This window comes from Oryzias latipes, chromosome 14 (genome assembly GCF_053564925.1).
Source record: "Oryzias latipes strain Hd-rR chromosome 14, Olatipes_Hd-rR_3.1".
Lineage (NCBI taxonomy): Eukaryota > Metazoa > Chordata > Actinopteri > Beloniformes > Adrianichthyidae > Oryzias > Oryzias latipes.
The window spans coordinates 18,046,394-18,063,757 of record NC_136250.1 but is presented as its reverse complement, the minus strand read 5'-3'; the positions used below and the strand labels follow the sequence as shown (position 1 = coordinate 18,063,757).

The following is a 17,364-nucleotide window of genomic DNA, read 5'->3' as shown; positions in this document are numbered from 1 at the left end:
CATTTATCATAAGAAATGAGGGAAATGCAGCGCCTTTGTGGAATGAAAGAAGTACTTCCTGTTTGATTTTAGCATCTCCACTCGCCTGAAATGGTTTTTTTTTGGAACGGCTTCCTTATGAATTCCCAATAACACGGTTTGTGTGATTGTCAAATGTTTCTTTTCCATTATAATTATTCCATTGATCCAGTTTCCCTCATTAGCAAGGCCAATCAATTTTCAGTGACATTTGTCTAAGTGAAATAAATGGAATGATTGCTTCTTGAGCTTTGTTCAATGTGTCAGGCATTATGTGACGTACGTGGGAAGCCTGCCCTATTTGGAGCCTATAATTTGATGAGTGGGCAGACAGCCCACAAGTGCTGAGATCAGAGTGCTAAAAAGCATTGGCGGGGAGAAACATGGCTGGTGCTTATATTCCATTTGGCAGAAGTGGACTGTCTAACTCTGAATGGGTGGAGGTGAAGTGCTTTTGAATGGCTATTTGCTCCACGACCCAAATAAAACACACTCTCACGCACACCCAGCAGGGGAAACCCAGCATGGAGAAGCCGGAGTCACCGATCTCAGTCCCTCCTGAGTAGATTAACCTGGTTATCAAAGAGGTGTGAGAAGGAGCCATTTCTTTTAATTGCACTCTTCATAGGAGCGGCTTGTCTCAGATTAAGAGAACAAGCAATAAATGTCAGCATGTCTTATTGTTGAATGACATTTTCTAAACTGTTGGTAATCCGCCATCTGCGTCAAAGGAGGAATCATCTGAAGAGGCCGGTTTGAGACGTGCTCAGGGTACTTACGACCCCTCGGATGCTTATCATCAATTAACATAAACGTATTTGTGTCTAACTCACAGGATGGAAAAAAGAACTTATCAGTTTTTATTGGTCCGAGAGGAGACAGTAGATTGATTATTGATTGGCGCTCTGTGTTTGCTTCCTTCAGGTAACCAAGAATTGTCCACCTGAAATGTAAAATGTATTGATCTGTTTTTAATGATTCTTTAGCTTTATCTCACTCTTTAGAGTTTAAGACAGACCAGCCAATTATGGAAAAGTCAACGTGTCAAACCCGCGGCCTTATTGTGTATGCTGTGTTTGCTTTTAATGGCCAGCTTCAAGGTAAAAAAAAAAAAAAAAAAAGATTGGAGGTTTAAATGCATCCTTTCAGTGAGAGATCAAATGGCTGCTGGGGAGGGGGGGTCAATTAAAGTCAACTAAATGCATTGATGCAACACACCGACAAGCTATGCTCAGCAATCTGGACACTGACTTTGACTTTGACAAAAGTTCATTTCCACAATGATGGAGTCCCCTCCCCTCCCCACCCTATACTGTATCTCCCAGGCCTCCCCGATTATGGGTTTTACTCTGCGCCCAGTGACCAGAGGGGGGGGCCCTGTTCCTTTGCTGACTATGGCTCCCTGGGGCCCCAAGCGGCTCAGATGCTGCACAGTGAGCATGCCACCTCCGCCTGCAACTCCCCCCTCCAGCACCTACACAGCCCGGATCAGTTTAAGAACCCAGGTTTGTATATGAGCATCTATCTCATCCACCTTTTGAACTTTTCCATTTGATTCATCACATTGTTCCATGCAGCTGATCAGATCTTTTGTTTTATGAACATGTTTTCTCAAAAAAAAAAAAAAGAAAAGAAAAGAAATTGCCCTAAAGTTCCCCAAATTGCATGTTCTTCCTCCTCTTTTGAAAATTTTAACCAATTTTATTTTTTTTTTTTTTTTTGTTTCTTTGTGGAGTTATGTCGCAGCCTTTGCTTGCACATGAGAGGCTGACGCTCGCAGAATGTACTCCTTCATTTGCATGTGAACAAAATGATCCCTTATGATGTTGGATAGTGTGAATTTATACATAAAATCTATTTGAAAAAAATTCTTCTAAAAATCAATGTGTGGATTATTGCAGGATGAAGTTGAAGATTTTAAGAAAAAGTTTGATCATATAAAAAAAAATAAGATGTGGAGCAAGTTTGTTAAAGAAACATTTTACTATTGTTCTTCTGCAGGTTTAATTAGATTCATTACCTAACAGTCATAAAAAAGGATTCAATAGTCTGGAAAATGCAACAAAAAAACAACTTGAAGACTTGCAATTTCTACCTCCAAAAGATGTTTAGTGTTTGGAAGATCTTCAGAAATGTGGAGTTAAGTTTGTTGTTTTGTACCAATTGCTCCTGAAAAGACTAAGAACAGGACAGTTGCTGCTCCTATTCTTTGTTGATAACGCATCAGGACTGCAATCAGGTCAGCGCAGTCCCCCCTTGTTTGGAGTCTCTGCAGGTTATATAAAGTGTCTTGTTATCGAGTTATCGCAGCAGCTCTAAAATTTCATCTTTTAAATTACCAGTGAAAAGGTCAGTTACACCCAGGGAACCTACTTCCTCCTAAACTCCTGTGGTTGCACCAGCAACTAATGAAAATGAATTTTATAGCCAGTTTCTGTGAAATGTTCACTTTACACTGAGAGAGAAAAGTAAATGATTTTTGACTTTTAAAAGTCTTTTGGTTCAAGGATTTCGTAAAAAAAAAGTCAGTCCACCAACTTTTTCATTCTCCAAAATTGTTTCTGTCTTTTCAACATGTCAAATCAATAAACATGAACATGTTGCGGATGTTTTCTTTTGTTTTGCTTTGCAGAAAAAATATTTTTTTTCTAGCAGAAAAGCTCAACTTCAGATTTCCTAATATGAATTCTTCTGTAATGCAAGTGAGACTGCTTTAACAGTATTTACTTGTGACATTAGGAATCCAGAATGTTGTGATTGTGTCTGCTGATGCTGTGGCTCTCTCATGGTGTTTTATGGCTGTCAGGGTAGAGAGGGTTTGTGTGGAAGTCCCCCTGCTGGACCGGTGGTGTATTGCTCCTGGTGGTTGTTTTGCATATGACAACACGTTCAGATCCTGAGTGAGTCAACAAGGTTTGATTGCTTTGTAACATGATTTACGTGCGCGTTGTTTGTGCAGTTAACTTCATATTTGCAGCCAACCCTGACTCTAATTAGATCAAAAGCAGAGACAGTGATGGCATTTGTTTGGATGCTTCAGGTAGACCGAAATAAAAGTAGAAAGATTGAATTGAATTTTTCCTTTGTTTTTAAATTGCAAGTGTAATTCCAATGATAAATGTGAAGCATAAGATGCTTGAGAATTTGTTTCCCTGTAATTGCTTCTTCTGCTTTTTTAGTTCATTTAAAGCTAATTAGAAAAGACAAGTGAGTTTTAATTTGAAATTTGTCACAGAGACAAAAAATGTTCTCTACAGCAAAATATTCTATTTCACAAAAGAGATAAGAGAAATTAGAGCTTTCATCTTTAATTCAGTCCCTAAATCTGGAGGAAATCTTCATTTTTATTCAAGTATTTTTGCAAAAGTGACAGAATGAGTGTTTTCTTTGTGGACTTTTCCTGTTTGTTGATGTTAGTAAAGTAACTGTAATAAAAAAGTAGCCCAAGAAATTACTTTAACTTCAGTTCAAGTGTACCACCACCGCCAAAATAAAAGCAGATGGAGTAGAACTTTCATTATGAGCTATTGTAAAACAAGCAGAAGAGCAAAGAAGCTCAGTTAGTTTTGTTGCATTTGTTGCACCAGTTTTGTAAGTCAAGGCTAGCACCTTGGAAGCAGAGATGCTGTTTGTTTATTTAATAATGCAATATGTAGGATTTCTCTGGTAAGAAAGTAGGGGAGCGCGCTCCTGCTGTGTGTGTCTGTCCGTTAATGTGACTGGAGCGGTTCACGCCAGCGCAGTGTGAAAGTGATTTGTAGGTCTGACCTGGAAAAGCACCAGGGGAGATGATTGCACTCTGCACACAAATCCAGCTGCTACCAAGTTAAGTGTATACGTCTCATAATGTCTTAGAGACACACTGCAAAAACTGAATCTTGAGAATGTGAAAAGATCCTTGATTCAAGAAAAGTTCTCATTTTCTGTCTTGAAAGTTTTTCAATAGCAAAATAATCTTAGTTTGAGAAAAGTGACTAGAATTCCTTTAATTAAAAAAGGAGTTCTTTTTATGACCGTTTTTCTAACCCCATTGGCAGATTTTTTTGCTTATTTTAAGACAATTTTTCAAATGTTAAGGTTTTTGACTTCTTTCTAGGAGGCCTGTTTTATAGTGCATCGACTCAAAAGCCTTTTGATTCTAAAAACAATAACATTTTAGATAGAATTATGAATTTTATCATGACTAAAACACATTTTCCCGTCATGAGTTGAACAGCTTAAGTCACATTACATTAGCCTTTTTTTTTCCACTGTCTAATCTGTGTGCAGGAGCCTTACAGGTCCTACTGTACGCTCAAATAAAACACACATGGAGCGAAAAGGGAGGAGGGGGAGCACTCCAACAAAACTCAGCCATTAAAGGAAATGAAGGTTGCCATTTCAACTGAAAAAATCTTAATTATATAATAAATGAGCCAAGTGGGAGCTGCACAGAAAAGATAAGAGCAGTAGCTGCTCACTGTTTAAAGTCTTTAGTCAAACAGCAGCGTCAACTCTTGGAGATGTGTGTTTACCCAGATTGCTTTATTTTCCTAGAGTGCTATAAATGGATATGTACGGCGTGTTTTGAGGCACACTTAAATGAAGCAAAGTTGTCTTGAAGTACTTCTGATAGATGGAGCAGTGACACATTAAATAAGGTGACAGCCTGAGTTTGTCTGCAGGAAGGCGGTGGCTGAACTGCCGTCAAACCGCCTATTTGTGTGTGTGTGTGTGTGTGTTCTACAAAGACATCACAGGGTTCATGCGCCTATATTTACACAAGATTGAGTTTTTTCTGCACTCAGAACATTTTTCTCTTTATTCTGCTGTTTTTATTTATTGAACCCCCCCTCTACTTTTGGAAGTCTTTGTGTGAATAAGAGTGAGACAGAGGGTTACAGGAAAGTTGACAGCAGAGGAGATTGCTGTTAAGGGATCGCCACATTTTTCTTTCTCCCCGACTGTTTTTCCTTGTGTTGCCAGTGTTATTGGCCCCTAATAGGCATATGGGTTTTCAAAAGCCATTTTATTAGTCTGAGTTGCTCTTACTCACAGGGCAAAGGTGGTAAGTCATGTGCAGTATTTCTCTTTTATCTCCCGCTGAGTTTGGACCTGCAGGTGACCTCAGGTCAAGCTTTTATATTTCCCCCTTATGCCTACGTCTCCTGCCTGACAAACCTTTACTTTCCGGTGGAAGTTTCTCCAGCAGACTCAAGGTGCTGAGAATACATATGAGCAAAAGTTTCTAGTTTGGTTGCTCAACAAAAAAAAAAGCATAAAATCTTTGATTGCACAGTCCAATTGTACTTTTCTTCTTCAGCAAACAATGTTTTACAAGTTGTCCCTCACTTTTTTGCATGACAACACTGCAACGTACTAGTTAACCGGCATGTTGGAAGTTTGTTTAGCAGTGTGCCTGTTTTTTATGCATGATTAAGTGAATGTTAATATAAAGCATACGATTCAAAGCATGTAGACCCTGTTCAGAATATCATACTGGATTCAGCTGTAGTTTGAGTCAAATCCTAGAACATTGTTTTGTGAACTTTTGAGGAAATTGAACATTTAGTCTCAAATATAGAAACCTGCATCCGTAGAGAAGAACAAGTCCTTGGTGACAAAGTTGTGAATCCAGTGATGTGTTCTTTTATGTCCTCCTGTAATTGTGGAGCTGATCTCTGTTGAATGTTCCTGAGCTGCTCTGCTCCTTGCTGTGTTTGTACGCAGGAGCCAACCCATCGAGACCCGGAGGCTTCCCAGGCGCAAACAGTCCAGGTCCTGTGGCTGACTTGTACGGACCCAGCAGCCAGGATTCGGCTGTTGGCAACTACATCAGCGCTGCTAGCCCTCAGCCAGGCTCTGGATTTGGACCCAGCATCACAGTGAGTTGATTTAGACCTCTAAAGCAGAAGCAGGTTGTTTTGATTTTAGTTGAGTTTGTTAATGTTCTAGTCCCAATTAACTCAGTAAAAATACTGTACAATTTTGGTTTAAACAAAAAAGTTCCAAGGAAGTAGGAATGCAATAAAAATGTTCCATGAATGAAAGTCTGAAGCTATGCACACACCAGACATTTAGTCCATGGTGTTCATTTTTTGCTCTTTCCACTGTTTACTATCGCATGTCCACCACCTGCAGTTAGGAAATGGTGGGAAATGTCAAAGCGGTGCAAATCTCACAAATCTTGCTCCAGACTTTTTCTTTCACAGCTCTATTCCAAATAATGAAAGATATGTCATATAATTCCAGATGGATACAAACTGCAATTATTAATTTCTCCACCCTGATCCACATTTACATTGTTATTTCCATGAATGAATAGAGAAGCCATCCGGATGTCATTACCAAATCCAAGTCCCTGATTGGTCAAAGTTCAACCTGGTTTATCTTTCATTACCGCAGATTTAGTACATAGAGCCCGAAAACAGTCGTAGAAACTTGTGTAGCTACACGTGAAAGCAAGAGTTATGAACCCTGAAAATGTGCGTTTATATAGACTTTTCATTAGAAGTACCTGCTTGAACGCACGTTGCCGAGGGCGATGTAGATGTAACTTTAGATTAAATGTCTTCTGTAATCTAAAGATCAAAATTAGAAAATTATTAAGGGCATAAATGCTGCATCCAGCTGGGTCAGAAGAAGAGGAGCTTCATAAAAATATACAAAACCCTTAAAAATAAAAAAACGATCACATTTTTAAATGTGTCAGGATGCATCAGTGCGTTTTAAATTAGTAAATGAATACTGATTTATATTTTAAAGTGTGCAACATGGATAGGGTTGTGTTTCAGGGCAATCTCACATTTGTTGTGAAGGTTTTTTTGTCCAAAACAAATGTGTATTCCCTTAAGAAATACACAAATCACCTCCTTTTAGACCTCTTGGACTCTCTTCAGAACAAATTTCCTTTAATTTTAGAAACTCCCACTCTCCTCGTCCCGGAGCTTGACTCCCCTCCATCACTGCTGTCTGGCAGCTCCCGTCCCGCCTGTGTCCTTGTCCAGGTGTAGCTGTTCAGTCTTTTGCTGCTGCTTTGTTTTTTCCTCGCTGATCACTTAGCTGCCGGTTGCCATGTCAACTCGTAAGTGTAAGACGGGGATTGGCAAGTAGAGGTGACAGCAACACAGAGCTTTTCAGTCTGACAGCATCTAAAGACTCTTGCGGACAAACTCCGCCGCCTGAGCCTGTATGTCACATTAGGTGAGCCGAATTATCCTGCCTTTCTGTCACCGTGCTCGCAGGAGGACTCTGCAAAAAAAAAAAAAAAAGCTCAGGAATGCAGCAGCACTGAAAGGAACTAATTTGTTTATGTTAATCCTTGGAGAGATATTCACAAAGCCGGCAGTGATGATCAGTCTGCAAAATAGGTCGTAGTCACTCTCTGCTTCGACTTTTCCTTTTTCCCAATGAGCTTTTAGGAGCAGGAAGTTAGGATGACTCATCTGCATCCCATCTTATTGCTGTGACTTTATACCTGCAGAATCTCTAAATTAGCATTCTGCTTTCCTTTTCGGAGCAGCACTCATGTTGATTACCAGTCATGATATGTACCTGTTATAATTCCCTGGGTTACTGTGTGAATTTAAAGTAAAACATCCAAGCGCAGCCTCTCTAAATAGTGAAATGTCTCAAACTGCATTAAAATCAAGTCCAGGTGACATTATAAAGCATGTTTGCTCTGCTTTACATGACTCAACTGAGAGACCTGGTAGAAACTTTAAAAATAACATCTGCTTTCTGAAAGTGGTTAATTAACGCATGGCTTAACTGGGATACACTAACAACAAGCCTAGTACCGCAAACAAGCAAGCACTGCAAGACTGCAGGGTGAAGGCACTCTTCTCAAACGATGTAGTCTACATCATTAACTCAAATTTCCTTCCAAAGAATTTTTTTTCCATTTGTGAGCTTTCACTTTTTTGATGTGATATGAATATGTAGGTCCATGTTGCTTCTATATTTAAAGAGAAGATTAGGTAAAGTCCCACTCTGACCGTCTTTCGATCTATTTTAAAAGTGTTCCCAGTGGTCTTTCATTTACTGTTATGCCGTTTTAGCCCAAATCAAAACACTTGTGTTGTTTTCTAAGACATAGTTTCTGCAGAGCGGCAGGGGTTCATTAGAAATTCAGCTCTTAGTTGTGGGAGAGAATGTATTTTCTACCTCAGAAATAAGCTCTTTTTCAAGCGACAATTTTTAAATCTGCTCCTGAGTCACAACGATTTGAATTAGAAATATACAGAAATATAGTTTTGCCCTTCGTATTCTTAATATATGTCCTCCATAATCAGAAAAAATACGACTAAAACACGTTAAAAACACCCTAAACACAATTTTTATCAGAGTGGGTCTTTAATCATTATTGAACCTGCTTTGCTTTTTGAATAATCATTAGTGTTTTGTTTATGCATTTTGTAGTTAGTATTAGTAGTAGTAGTTAGTAGTTTAAACTAGTAGTATGGAAAATTTTGACACTTTTTAGATTCAATTTGGTGACAAATGTAGCTTCTGTAATCAAAAGCAACTCATGAAGGAATTAATCTACAACTTACACACTCCATAGTTACAAATAACCCAAGTTTGGTCATTTTGACCCAACTTTAAGGGTTAAAAGCATTTTATTTTGCAATCAAGGAAAAAAAAATCAGGGAAAAAAACATGAATTGGGTTAAAATGAAAACACTACAATCCAAAAAAATAGTATTGCTCCAAAAAGTAACCTAAAAAAATATCCCAACACTAATAACCCAAGAATTGGGATGAAGAACTAACTCAAAAAAGCTGACTAAGATCCTCTTTTTTTTTCCCAACACGTGAACAAAGCCCCTCCCAGAGCCTCTTTTGCTTTCTCCGCTGGTCTGTGTGTGGAGTAAAAATCTAGTCTGGCTCTGTTTCGAGGCAGATTTAACAGCAGATAGTTTGCAGATGGATACCAGGCCATTCGTTCCTATTATTTTCCATTTGTTGCAACGTTTGTGGCCATGCTCCATGGCTGAGTGACAGAAATGCAAATGCAAAGCAAATTGTCATGTTGGGATCCTGAAAGACATCTCTAGAGCAGATCAGTGTGAATATCACCGCTTCAGAGTGAGGGGAGGAAAAAAAGAGATCAGTAAATCACAGAGGTGATGCAGCTTTCTGACTCCTCTCTCGCGGCCCAATGATCTCTCTATTCAGAACATTAAAATAGGAAATGATTCAGAACTAAAACACGCTTATAACTCATTTCTGTACTGTGGGTGCTTTTCATCTGAATGTGTGTATAATCATCATATCTCACAAGCTCACGGATGACTTCAGACTCGCTGATTTGTCCCTGTGTCTCACGCTTCACTGATTTTATTAATCCCTTTAGCCAGTATGAAAACAGGCACTGTGAAGAAGCAGTAATGAACCTAACCGTATTTTTATGCAAGACAATTAGAGCGCAATTAGTTGATTGAGGTGATAAAGACAAATAATCGCAGCTGAAAGAGCTTCTTTCTTCAGCGTTGGAGTCGGTGGCTTTCTGCAGACCTGTCAGCGGGGTGGGGGTGGGGGGCAATCCCACCGAGACCACGCCGCTCTCTGCACGCTCTCAGATTCAATCAGTTATGCTAGCATGAATGTGTTCACTTGCCATTTCATTCTAACAAAAAGAGAGTTGATGTGTTTTGATTAATTAAGCTCTTTATTTTTGAACATTGAGTCCGAATCTTTGCAGCCTTTAAAGAGTTTTCTTCCTGCTGCGGTCTTGCAGTCGGGAGCACGAGCAGTTCAAACATTCATGCTAGCTTGAAAAAGTTGATATTTTACTCACTTTTCTCTCTGAAATGCATACTGATAACATCACTAACTGTACCCTTTTAGGGCCCATTGATTGCGACAGCTTTTACAAATGGATACCATTGAACAGGTGGCCGGTTGCAATCTCATCAGAGGTATTGCCCTATATTTCCTGTCAAATTGTTCTTTAATAATCTCTAATATGTGTTGATTTGCACTCATCCCTGCTGAGAGCTGGAAGTAGAGTTTTGTGCGATTTAACCTCCTGAGACCTGGCGTCCATACGAGAACATCAAATTGTGGGTTTTATTTTCAGTGTAGTTAATTCTGATTACCTGGGGCCATGTGACTACAAAACCTAAAAAGTATATCAAGCAAGAGCTCGGGTCTCAAGGGGTTAAGAAAAATCCAGAAGAAAAATGGTCATTTACAGAAAAAAACTGAAATTTGTTTAAAGAATGAGTGGAAGTCACACTCACACACATACTGCCAGCTCTTGGTTCCTTCCCTCATAACTGAAATGCCTCCATCTTGCCTTATTTCCATGTTTCAGATTGTGTCACTCTTGCCAGCCACACTAGTTTGATTTAGACCACTGACCCTATAAGACAACTGGACTGAGTGACCCTTCCCCCCTGGCGTTCCAAATAGGAAGTTCCAACTGTCCCAAACAGCCAAATCCCAAAGACTTACATTGTGAAATACACAGATGTTACTCAGTCAGTCACTTTTTTAATGTTTTTTTAGTTATTTATTGCAAGTTACTTAAGTTATAAACGGGCCTATCAGATACCTTAATAAAAGTTGGTGGTGTTGATTGACAGATTCTCCTGAGCCCCCTTTTAAGTGATTGATGAGAGTGGTTGTCATAGAAATGTTGACTCAAACCAATCACAGCCTACTGATGATTTCTGGTTTCAACATGAAGTTGTCCATATCGCAAAAAAGTAGTGACTAAACTAACTTTATTAGTTTGAAACCAGAAGTAAGTCGTTTTCTTTGGGTGACGTCACACTCAGTCCAGTTCTCTGGCACAGTCCATGATTTTGACCTGCCGCTAAATAGAAATGCGCCACCTTAACCCTTGTGCTATCTTAGATGACTCCACCCTTACATTGACGTGTTCTCCCTACCATGACAAAGGTGGATAAAGGTGGAAAGATTTCATGTAATCCATGGACACCAGTGAAGATCACAAATCATTGAAGAAAAAAGGTTCAGAGCACTGTCTAGTGGGTCTAGATGACCCAACTCCCAACGTTAAAGTGCCTAGGATAGCACAAGGGTTACAGCTGTCAGTAACAAGTGGCCTAACTGGAGGAGCTGAAGGTTTCAGATCTTTTAGTTTCCTTTTCACATGCTCGTAGCTAACACCAGCATAGATAAAACTCAGAGAGGAGGAGCTTTTTGTCGTCTTACATCCACATTTACTGTCAGTGTCCAAGACTTCATTGAAATAGTGTCTCCTCAGTGGGATTATGGACTAAAGTGGTTTGTTACACATAGACTTTAAAATGTTAGTTTCTTATTCCAATCATCTCACATTCCCTCCATGCAACCTTTTGAGCTCCAACAAGCATGAACCCCTTTTTTTTTTTTTCTTTGAGCAGAATGTGAGCGTTTCTTTCTGCTGCTGAAACATCCCCTCCTTTCCTAACGCTGTGGTTTGTTTTCCCTCTCCTTCCTCTTGTCACACAGCAGAGTATATCTGGTGGCCCAGGACAGACAGGAAGAAGTTTCTAATTGGCTTTGTGTGCAGGTGATGTTAAATCAACTTCAAGCACTACGGCGTCACCCAAGTAAAACGAGCGAAAAGATGGATCCACATGAAGAAGAAAAGAAAAAGTCATCTCTGAAAAAGAACAACTGCTGTACTATAATCCAAACCTCCTATAACTTTACAAACCGGTTTGGTATGATGTTTCACGTCCAGCTCACCCACTGATTTCCTTCCGTTCCTTTTCACTAGAACCTAGAGATTCATTATAGCCTTTTTTTTTCTCGATTTCTGTGTTTTATTTTAACTTCTAGTAGTGCTGTGTTAATGGATTTTTGTTTTAAAGTACAACGGTGGGGGGGGGGGGGGGGGGGGGGGTCAAAGGCAAGAATATCTGCAAGTCTTCATCAGTGTAACGGTCAGTGTAAAGGAAAAAAGTCGGCGGTTGGCCATCCAGTCCTTCTGCAAAAATAGGAGAAAAAAATGTAAGGAGAATTTGAAAGAAGGTATCAAAGTAATAAATTTTAGTCGCTGTTTTATTTCATTTTTCTCTTGTGACGTCTCATTGTAAACCATAATTACCTATTTTTGGGCAATACAAAGAGGACTCCAATATTTTTATGGTCCTTTTTTATAAGTGTTGTTTTTGTTGTTTAGAAATATATATATATATGCTATAACAAAAATTTCATATAACTACATTGTGAATTCAAACTTGAGAAAAGAAATGTAGCTGTACATATTATTCCAGTCACTGCATATAACCAACCCTGTGAGAGAATAGCATATTTTTGTGATGGTGTGTCAAAAGAACAATGTTATAGCGTGTGAATAGAAGAAAAAGCTGTAAACCGTTAATATTCTACTCTTTGTTTCCTGCAGGAAGACGGTGTAATAAGCCCACACACAAAGCGAACACACTTGCTCTGTAAATACTGAAGCTGAATAATTTTACAAGTGTCATACCAGCAAATTTACAACCAGTTTGAGAAATAATTATGATATTAATAATAATTTAAAAAAGAGCCTGATGGGTATCTTTTGTCTAACTGTTAAAGATATCAGTGTCGTTTCAAAGATTAAAAAAAGACATCCAAAGCACACTGTAGGTGAAGATTAGGCATTTTGCAGTGTATTCTGACACTTTTGTACTCTGGAGAGGAACCGGTTTCGTCCCGCTCGAGTCCTGGGCTCGGGCTGGTGAAGGCTTTCTGAATCGTTTGAGAAGCGTTTTGATACCATACCTCAGCCTTCTATCGTGAGTTTTCTCATGGAGTCATTGGCAGGTTTAATTTATTATGAATCTATAAATAAAATAGAGAACACTGAAAGTAATCATTGCACTGTGAGTTGTGAAGTACAGGCCATTCTCTTTGCACATTTGTACGTCGGCTTTGTAAAAGGGACAGCATGAAGGACTCTGGGGTTAATATATTCTCCACCAGAAAAAAAGAAGAAGAAAAAAACACTTTTTTGGGGGTAACATTTACTGCTATGTTGCAGTGTAAAACTTAGACCCAAGTCTCTTCTTCTTCCTGCACAGGGTCAAAAGAAGACACTGAATTATTCACGATCTGTCGCTACACCGGGTTTTGCACAGCACGTGTGATAAAGGGTTTTGCTCACGACAGCTTTCTATTAATATTATAAATGATAATTATATGCTCAGCAGAGTGGTCTGCTTTTTAAATTCACAGGTTTTTTTTCTGTCTTATTTAACGCACTTGTCGTCCCATTTCTTTCATTTCAGCACAACCAGGTAAAGAAAAATGCTGGATATTTCTAAAGAAATATAGATATGAAAGTGTGATTTTAAAAAAAAACAACAACTTGTAATGTTCAAAATGTAAAAGAAATACAAAAAAAGACAAATGCTTCTTTGCTGGTTTCCAGTTTAATCAGAGTTTTATTGATACTTTGTGATTTATATATTAAGAATTGTAATATAATATTAAAATGTACTGTGCATCCATGACGTTCTCTTTCCATCCCCATCCTCAGAGCTCCTCTTTTGTTGATCACTCATGTATTTCATGATTGTGTAAAAAAATCCACAGTTAACTTGTAAACTTGAGTGCTGTCTTTGATACCAGTGTAGTGCTCTTTGTTGTTCTCCCTCGCGCTACCTCTCCTTTCTCTCATACGAGTCCCCCTCCGCCCTGCGCTCTTTTTCTATCTCCTGTAATTACAAAGTAGATGTTATATAGGACTCATTAATATTATACTCGTAGTGACTCTAGTGGATTTAGGACCAGTCAAGATAGACCTTTCTCTCAATGATCATATTGTTCTGATAATGTGCAGACGATTATTTTTCTTTGAGATTTTATTCCCTGTACGTTTTTGTTTTTTTTCTTTCTGCCTTCCTTGGTTTAGCCACTCTAACATGGTTTCAGCTAACCAAAGCTCTCATAGATGAACAACGGAGAAACCAATGCTGGAAGATGGAATTGTACACAAGGCATTATTTGGATCCCCACCCTTGAATGTTTTTAAAGGGGTGTGCCATACTACCTTAAATGCTAATGCTTGATATGCAAACTTTGATGAATATTCATTCTTTTCTCTTATTTTTTAAGAGGGACACAGTTGTAGGAAAAATCCTTTTCTTATCAGAACATAATGGAAACTATAAAAAATGTGATCCTGACTGGCTTTTACATGTGCAGAAATGGTTGAGCTGGAACGCGCGACAGGCAACTTTTAGTGAAGAAAAACTTTAACAAGTGCAGATGCAGTGCACGTTTTTTTAAGTTAGAGGTCTTTGACAATATCAGAGCAAACTATTGTTGGAGGTCTGCTGGGTTCAGATCTCACTTTTGACTCAAAAAAATAAAAAACAAAAAAATACTGGCACACAGAAGAATTCGATGTTATCTCTGTTATCTGGTTCTGTGTGTATAAACCATGATCCTTCCACTGCTGTGCCCCACAATTGATAGCTTTAGGTCAGTTACATCAGCTGGGGGATTTCCCTATCGCTTAGATTATCTTCGGTTTCTTCAAGTCAACTTTAGAAAGATCTATTTTACCCCCCCCCCCCCCCCCCCCCACACACACACACACACAAAAGAAATATTTTCCTCCGGCCTCCCCCAAATAAATGGAAGTGCTCCGTTTAACTCAGCAAGGCCTGCAGGGCCGGAGATGTTTATTTTTTAATGGTTTCTCAGAGCTCTGGCTTTGACCTTGAAGCGGGAAGCATTCTGTTTGGAAGATTGGCAGCTGTCTTGAATGTTTTCCACTCGTGAATAATCTGAGCAGCTGTGGAAGGAAACCGTCTAAATTGCATGAAAATGATCGTCTCTCCCAAAACGGAGCTGCTTCTCTGACAGCACTGCTGAAGTCTGCTTTTTCCTTTTTGTTAAAACACACCTGAACGCTGCAGAGCAGCAAACACCTCGGTTTGTAAGAAGCCTCTCCTTTTTTCCTTTTTCATCACATTTTTCATTTGGAAGGCATCTATGTTCTGCTGAGGCTGTCTTCTCTTAGTTCAAAAACAGCAGTCAGGATCAGATGACTAATCATTATGGGCTGATATGAACAGGAAAGCCTAAAAAATGAAACTGAACGTTGCTTTTTCTTGACATGATTGTAAAAAAATATATAGAATTTCTTATTTAGCAAACATTACTTAGGTGTTTTAGCCACCATTATCATCACAGAGCTGTTTGAACACTGTTAACTTTGGATGTTTGCACAGTTTGGATATAAGCTTGATTCAGTATGATTCAATTGATTTAATCTTAAAACTGAAGATCTGAAGATAGACTTTCATTATTACTGTACCTAATAAAAAAAGAGAGCTTTAGAGATGTTCAAATGTAACAATAATTGGTTCAAAAATACAATTACGGTAAATCAGCATCTTATTGCCTCAAAGTGCAATAAAAATGTTCATTTTGTTTTTCTTAATGATTTTACTTGACTGTTGGCGTCGCATTACTGTCAACAGATCACCATTAATGTAATTGTTCTTTGAGAATCCACTCATTTAATTTAGGGATTGTCAGTGATGCTCGGAATAAAGAAAGAATTCATAAAATAATCAACTTTTAAAAGAGTTGATGACAATTTTTTTGTAATTTTGCTTAAAAACAAAAATGAAAACATGTTTTGCCATCTTAAATGTTTTTTTTTTTTTTTTGCTAATCCCTGTCTGAAAATCTCTCTATAGTGAAACCTCAGTAAAACTGACAGTAATCTGCTGTTTAAGTGTTCATGTAAGCTGGTTTTCCTTTTAACAGGATTAAAGCACGTGTTCTGTGTGTTGATTTGACATGTGCCTCTTTTAATTGGTTTATCTGGATTCAGTTAGTCGAACAGAAACTTAAACCACCTACAAGTCCATCCGAGAAACTCTGAGCCTCAGTTTCCATCGCATTTCATCAGAAAACATTTCTAGAATTGCATTTATATTACAACTTTATTACATAAAAATGTTTTTCACCACATGTTGCTGGTGGCTCTTCTTTTTCATATTGAACCCTCTGGTTTTCTTTTTTTGTTTTTTGCCCTCATTAAATGCAACTGAATTGAGCATATTTTTGTGTTGCAGCTTGGACTTTAAGGTAGCATGGCAATGTTGCTATAATTTCATTTAATCTCAAACTGACAGCAGTTTACAGCTGATGAATGTTACACATCTTAGTAGACTAGCTTATCGATTCGGGGAGAGGGGGAGGGGTCTTGGTTTAAGAAAAAAAAAGAGAAAATAATCAAAAAGAAAAAAAGTCAACCGGGAAGGTGTTGACATTTGTAGTGTACTACCGTATCCATTTAAACTTGAATCTCGAGGCAAGTGCTAGGCAATGGCCAAACATTACGTCTCATCTGTCATGGGGGGGAATCCCGCCTCGGAGAGCACGTGTGCTTTTGGGATTTCTGTCACCTCCTCAAAACAGGAAGTGCTGTTTTCTCCTAAGGTACAAGAGCTTTCGTCCCACTCGGCTCTGGCTCCGTCCATTTAGACTGGAGTGAATGTTTTTGAGGTTTTATAGGCAGGTGAGGCACATTCACGGTGGTGCTAATGCTTTAAACCAGACAACACGCCCTTATCTCTGAGAGATACCGGATACGGTCTCAAAGTTAGTCCACAAAGTGACTCACTGACGTGTCTAATGAGGGTTCAGAGCCACCAGGACGAGTTGAGGTGACCGGAATACCACAAGTCCACGCGTGAGCTCACCTTTTAGGGGGTTATTTTCCCTTTTTACTCCCAGCCATCGCCATCTCACCCCATGCTCACAATTGCAATATATATGTATGTATAGATGAATATATAATTGCAATTCTCAGTCATTTAAACTTGCTTGGGTAATGTTAGACTGGAGACCTCTGCTGTATACAAAGTTTTCCTCTCACCGTGACGACCTGCTTCATAAACTGCTCATCATTAGCGTACGAACAGGAGAGTCGACCCCTGACGTGCTGTCAAGTTTGGAGCAAACAGCATGGCTGAAGGGGGAGCCTGGGAGCCCCTCAGACTGCATGGACGGGCCCCCCTGCGCCTCCATGTTTCTGCAGCCACTGTCTGCCCATTCCTAACACTTGCCCCTGTTTTTTTATGTTGACCGACTTTTTATGGCGAGAGACAGACAGACTTGACTGACATCTGAAAGCATCTTTCAGGTTATCATATGGCTTGCTCAAGCCCTATTGTAAAATATACTAAAAATGATAATGGTATTAATAATGGATGGGGGTCTCTCACATATCAAATGTGGAAAGTCTAATTTTATATTTGTATTTTCAAATAATAATATTGATTAAAAAAAATGTCTGTGAAAGGTTTCCATCCTCTACTGTGGTCCAGAAATTGATGTGTCTGTCTGGAAAAAATAAATAAAATAAACCGAATTGTTATATGACTTCTTTCCTCT

At 38.9% G+C, this 17,364-nt stretch overlaps 1 protein-coding gene across 10 annotated transcripts in view; it reads left to right on the top strand.

Moving 5' to 3' along the window:
- msi2b (musashi RNA-binding protein 2b) overlaps nucleotides 1–13,551 on the top strand; it is a 309,333-nt gene extending 295,782 nt beyond the window's left edge. For 3 of the 10 annotated variants that reach the window (XM_023962331.2, XM_023962330.2, XM_023962327.2), the window contains 4 exons: nucleotides 1,344–1,523; nucleotides 5,728–5,882; nucleotides 9,850–9,920; nucleotides 11,464–13,551. In XM_023962331.2, coding sequence (XP_023818099.1) covers nucleotides 1,344–1,523; nucleotides 5,728–5,882; nucleotides 9,850–9,891 — 377 coding nt within the window. In that variant the 3' untranslated portion in view covers nucleotides 9,892–9,920; nucleotides 11,464–13,551. The remainder of the gene's footprint in view (nucleotides 1–1,343; nucleotides 1,524–5,727; nucleotides 5,883–9,849; nucleotides 9,921–11,463) is intronic. The other 7 variants (XM_023962334.2, XM_023962333.2, XM_023962332.2 and 4 more) reach the window with 4 other exon arrangements.
- Nucleotides 13,552–17,364: the final 3,813 nt, after the last annotated feature.